The 6,028-nt window shown below is 34.4% G+C and overlaps 1 protein-coding gene across 3 annotated transcripts; it reads right to left on the minus strand.

The window, feature by feature from the left end:
• Positions 1-1,441: 1,441 nt before the first annotated feature.
• LOC113355613 lies at positions 1,442-4,859 on the minus strand. Of its 3 annotated transcripts, XR_003362488.1 has the most exons (8): positions 4,718-4,859; positions 4,194-4,448; positions 3,732-4,115; positions 2,688-3,459; positions 2,190-2,248; positions 1,971-2,101; positions 1,779-1,831; positions 1,442-1,695 (listed from the first exon to the last, which is right to left on the minus strand). XR_003362488.1 is itself a non-coding variant. In XM_026598516.1 (4 exons), the coding sequence occupies exons 2-4, from the start codon at positions 4,195-4,197 to the stop codon at positions 3,313-3,315; spliced, it is 516 nt and encodes a 171-aa protein (XP_026454301.1). In that variant the 5' UTR covers positions 4,198-4,448; positions 4,718-4,859; the 3' UTR covers positions 3,127-3,312. The 3 variants fall into 3 exon arrangements, 2 of the variants coding, with proteins under 2 accessions (XP_026454301.1, XP_026454300.1); XM_026598516.1 differs by lacking the exons at positions 1,442-1,695; positions 1,779-1,831; positions 1,971-2,101; positions 2,190-2,248 and having other exon boundaries at positions 3,127-3,459; positions 3,732-4,096; XM_026598515.1 differs by lacking the exons at positions 1,442-1,695; positions 1,779-1,831; positions 1,971-2,101; positions 2,190-2,248 and having other exon boundaries at positions 3,127-3,459.
• Between the last annotated feature and the right edge of the window lie 1,169 nt (positions 4,860-6,028).

A 6,028-nucleotide genomic window follows, 5' to 3' on the forward strand; every position in this document is an offset into this window, starting at 1 on the left:
AGAGATCGAGTTGCAGGAAAATACCTTATTCTGCTGCTGCTGCTGAAGAGGAAGAACACGAAGAACATTGACGCACAAGTATCTGTCGCAGAACACTATCGTTATTCAAAAGCAGAACCCATCTATCGTTTATCAACAGTAATTGCATTAGGTCTTTATCTACTGTTTCCTCTTTGTAACATAGATTCTGCAACACCTTCACACTGTTGCGAATTGGCTGTGTTATCACTTTTTCACCTCCTTGTACACTTTTGAGATATAAATACATATTTTGAGAACATGGTTAATATGAGGAGCTAAACCCCATTGCTGAGGCTCTAGAGGAAGCTATTTTTCCAACAAGAAGTGGTATATTCTCTTTTATCTATTTATGGCAATTTTATTATGATTTTTGCCTTGAACTAATATCGAATATGATTTTTATTTGAGTAATTGTGATCTATTTTGATGGAGTATGCTTAGTTTAAGACTTTTGATGCTTCATACTTGGTATTTACAATTATTACTTTTGAAAATCTACTTGTCTCAATAGTAAGAATCAAATTGAACGAGAAAATTGCATGAATACAAAGATTGGATTAAATCACCTTAAACTTGGAAAATAGTGGAATCTTAGCCTCAGTGTTCTTTTAATATTGATACCAACTTTGTCAGTGTTTGTTATAATTATTAGTGAGTTTTCTATTTAGTTTTGAATTTAAGTCTAAAATTATCCTTCACAAGTTCGAGAATCGAATCACTTTTTACCACTATCTACAAATCACATCAATCAGTTTAGAGAAAATCTTCATCGGTCTCCTCTCGAAGAAGAACATTTAAAATTAATGTTGGATCTTTTGTCAATTCTAATAAACAAGTGGAATCTGTCTAATTATACGTGATTTTGCGGATGCTCACGGGGATCCAAGTGTATCTACCTAACACATCCGTCGAGTCCGGAGCAAGCTGAATGCAGAGGATTATGAGAGGCAACACAATGGGCAAGAGAATATGGAGAAATTAGAGTTTGAGCTGGATTCAAGGATAGTGGTGAACGCAGTGAAGAATGAAAAGCTTCAGTACAGATTGGAGAATTCATAATTTAATTTTAGAAATAAAATTTATATTCAGATTGTTCAGCTCTTGGCAATGTTATTATGTGCCTTAAGAGAAAAATAAGTAGCGGATGTTTTATCTAAACTTACAAAAAACAATGTTATTTTGAGCAGTATATGGCCGTTAGATACTCCTAATGATATTTCTGCCGAAGTGTAGGAGCAAACCATGTAACCTCTCAAGTCTAAGCAATTCAATCTTCTAGTTTCAGGGGAAAAAAAAAACAAACAGACAAACAAACGTGTATCAATCTTATAGCGTAATTTTATGAGCCATATATCATTGGCATCTCGTTTGACAAAAGAAAATATCTGTTGACGTCTCTTCGTTTAGCAATGATATTCTTCTTCAAACTCATTTTCTATGCTATTATAATTAAATATATAAAAGAATTATTCCTGAAATTGCCATAAATAAAGGAAATAAACGAACAACATTAACCCTGCACAAAGTGTTGTTTGAGTTTACAAACTCAAACAACATTGGGTCTGCCTCTAAGAGATTATCTTTTACACCATACCACCAAGTTCAAATATGATGATCAAGCTCTCGCTCGATAAACTACAGCAAGAAATCCGAGATATAACTAACCAGATTTATCTGTAACAAGCAATATCACAATTTTAAGAAAACTGTAACATTAGCAGTGATAACGTAAACTACACAAAGTTGCAGCTAAGTACCTCATTAAGAGGATCTGATCGGATCAGAACATCGTCTTCATAACCATCATCATCTGCGTTCTTACAATAGATATTGACAACAAGAAAGACAATGTTAACTTTAGAAACTCCGAAAACAGGGGAGGTAACTCCACTCCGATTTGCACTTGTTCTTAAGAAAACAAAATCAGCTTAGAATTGATTTTAACAAACCTCATTAAACACCTTTGACATTGCATCAAGTTGCTCAGTAGTGTGCTTGTCACCAACGGTTGTGCCAACCGAGTATAACTGATCTTGGTCTGCCAAGCTCCCTGATCTTGAACTTCCTCCCAGTCACTATCCTGAAATGATAAATCAGATAAAAAGCATTTAATATAGGTATACCACACACCAGCTAAATAAGCAGGTAAAATTAGGCACAACAACCACCTCATCGTTGCCAGACAAAGCTTGATCTTGAATTTCAATCGCCCAACAAAGAAAACAATCTGTTCCCAAGAAATTATAATGCCATTAAAAACTCAACCACGAGCTAACCAGAAACTTGTTATGAAATTCTAAGAGCAATAATTCAAAATGGTACATAACATAAATACAAAACCATATTCTAACTCAAAGCACAAGAGAATAAACGAAACTCAATGCAGTTATTCAAAAAGGTTTGGCTATGTTTCATCAACTTTTGCAAGTGGAGCAACACCAGCCCCTGATCCTAGCACATCTGGAAATTGATCAACCAACTCACCCAGGTCTTTTGAGTAAGAAGATGCTCTCATTTTTCAAAGTTTAAATATTTTATGACCTTGAAAGTCCTAAAAACTTTCTGAAATTACCGGAGTTCACCAACAAAAGAAACAAATTGATAATTATTTTTTCAGATTGGAGGTATTGTCCTCAGATCAAGTAGCTGGACTGTGATCAACATACCTTCGCCAGAATTGACATCACTGTCCATTGATCCGGAGCCAATTTAGCTCTTGAACGGGTGGTTATTCCTGCAGTCTGATCTCTAAAAGCATTAGTTTTTGCTTCACTCAAAGTATAATGGGATCCCTTGTTAACACGTACAAACCTAAATTAGATAGCCTTGAACTTGTACTTTTGCCAACCCAGCGTGCCTTGTAGTAGAGCCAATGCAAATACAAGTTTTTGATTTACCTTGTTAGGAGTGGCAGCAGATACAAGTGTTTCACATGATACGAGAGCCATGATATCACTTCAAACATCACTTCCACAAGAACCACGCCTTCTTTGTCGATGATGCTTATGCCATGGAATTCGAAAACATTCCACGAAGAAACATCCGCAGAATTTGCATGCCAATAAGGATAAAAAGAACTAGAACTAACAGATAGACAGAAGATACTAGAAGAAAGAAGGAAAAATAAGAAAAACTATCAAGACAAGAAATTGAAGCATTCCAACCAACCAATCACCAGCTAATTACAAATCAATATCAACAAGTTTTTGAACAACGCATCTACCAAATAAGATTTGCATTTAAAATATTCCTATATAATCATCTACAATTGACATCAGAAGGCCCCCAACCTCACCACAATTTAAGATAATCCGCAACAGACTTATTTCTACTGATATTCCTATCAATCTCGGCAAAGACTTGTGCACTAACTTCAAGGTAACTTTTAAATAGAGGACTTTGCAGCTTAGATCTGTTCACATAGCATGCAACTTCGAACTGTAAACCAAAAATAATTGAATTAGACAACGTAATAGAAGACATCACTTGTACCGAAGTAGTTCATATCTATTGGCGAGGTGCGATACACCGATATAACGTGTGTCTCTCACCATTTGAAATAACTAAGCAACTTTAACTTCATGTATCCCCAATATTACGTGTGTCTCGATCAAGGACCGATAGCCAATATATCGCCTGATATTAACTACATTGATTTGTACAAATAAGAGACACTACAAAAATAAAATAAAATAAAATATAACTAATACCTTATCATTAGGCAGTGTGACAACCGCTTTGTAATTGTCTTTGGTGTTCTCAATCTTCTGAAGTACAGACTTAACCTCCTCAATATACGTATAATGTGGATAATTCTTGCCATCAAAACGGGTGTACATTCCAAACAACTTTTCATCACCCACTGTTTGAGTTTGATTGATAATCGAGTACTTATCAATTTTAAAGTTCTGAAGAATGATCGATCCTATAGGACCTATAAGTGTGGTCTCGAAAAACCCTATGTGCTGCACCACTCCAACAATGCTGTTCCCATCGTGGTTCAACTGTATTAAATCTCCCTCTTCGAAGAATCCGATAGAGAGTATATTAGCCTTAGGTTTAAAGGCAATCAAGTCTGATACAGATTGAACAACCTAATGAAAATAGATTACTTAGCAAGCAGAAGAATTTTTTTTTTAATTGCAATAGATTAAGAACTAATAAAAACTTACCCATCTATCAAAAGATGCAAGGGACTGAAAAATTGAAACCGGGATTATCTGATTAGTCAATACAGCAGATGTTTTGACTACATCCTTGATAGAAGATTTGACAATAAGTGGTTTCTGCTTCTTCAACACTGGAAACACAAGTTTCTTGGGAGGAGCAAAGTCATGGTGAATTAATGGATTCTTCTTGGTAAACAGTGAGGATTCAGTATAGGGTTTTTTGAAAACATAAGATCCATGAGATACAGACTGCATGATCTAGATGATAACAAAATTGAAATCAGAAGTCATTAAAATTATAAAACAAAAACAAGCACTGGAAGGAAATAACAGTCAAACAAAATATTGCAATGTTAGAAACTCTAAAGAACAAGAGGAATGAATAAGATCATTAATTGAATCAAGAAAAGTACTGAAAAATTGAAATAATTGTTTATGGTTTAAAAACCCTATATTGATAAAATCGGTAATTCAATAAGAATACTCATCAGGGTAATTAAGCAAGCAAAAAACGAAAAGAAACTCACATTGATTTATGAGGAATTTCCTAAGGAGTATAATAGAGAGCACGGAGAGAGATCAAATCACTGTATATAATGTAACTTCAGAGTTTCAGACGTATACCGAGTACTTGTATTCGGAGTCCAAACTCTTTTTACTCACTCGAACGGTCGTACCGTGGAGGGGAACAATTCTATTATATTAAGAAGTAATATGTTATAGGGGTGGCATGGTTTATTAGAGGGGCGGCAGTGTGATAGTAATGTCCCTTTAGTTGGTTAGGGGATGTCCTATAAAGGGTAAATTAACTAGATTATCCTTTCCATTTTTTAGGCTAAATTGAAAATTTGTTTTCTTTTTTCTTCTCTTCTCCTCCTCCCATCAACCGTAACCTCCATTAAAACTCAAAATTTCATCATCTTCGATTAATCGACGATGCGAAAATTAATCAAGTGTGGTGTAATGACTTATATGAGGTATGTTTTGAAAACCCAGTTACGATTTGGTTTATTTTGTTCGATTTAAGTTTAATTTCTATCAAAAATTAGGGTTTTAGAAGAAAATTGAAATTTCTGGGTTTATGTGAGTTACGGTTGATTTTAACTCAATTACGAACCGTGACTGGAGATTTTGATGTTGTTACGGTTGGTAATAGTTCAATTACTAACCGTATGTTCTTATATCTGAGAATTTTCTTCAGTTACGGTTGGTAACCATTTTAGTTTAAGAACCGTAACTCAGTTACGGATGGTATCGAGCATTTGGTTACCAACCGTAACTCAGTTACGGTTGGTATCGAGCATTTAGTTACCAACCGTGACTGGTTTTACGATTGGGTATTCTTTAAATTTAACCAGTTACGGTTGGTAGTTAATCTTTTATGAACCGTAACTTCGATTTACATTTGGTTATGAGCAAAATTCCAACCGTAATTAGCTCTGAAAATGTAAAAAAAATGAATTTTTTGTGTATTTTAAATAACTTTGAGCAACAAAAAGCTAGTTGGGACTAATTTAGAAGTATACCCGATCATTTTCAGGTCCTGGTTCTTCATTTTGTTGGTTAATTTCTTCAATTGATTGAGATTGACTTTCTCCTCTAAACTTTTTTTTTTAACTCTAAAAATCTGATTTTAGTTTTGATTTTGAGTTAGTATAAGTGAAATTAATCATTAACACTAAACTTGATTATCATCATTAAACTAGGTTATCAATTATGAGGATTAATTTATCATTTCCAGTATTTTTTTTGATAAGGGACACCTTGAATGATCATGTAATGACCCTTTTTGTCCTATTAAAATGCCGCCCCTCTAATAAACCACGCCGCCCCTATAA

The sequence above is a fragment of the Papaver somniferum genome, chromosome 3 (genome assembly GCF_003573695.1).
Source record: "Papaver somniferum cultivar HN1 chromosome 3, ASM357369v1, whole genome shotgun sequence".
NCBI lineage: Eukaryota > Viridiplantae > Streptophyta > Magnoliopsida > Ranunculales > Papaveraceae > Papaver > Papaver somniferum.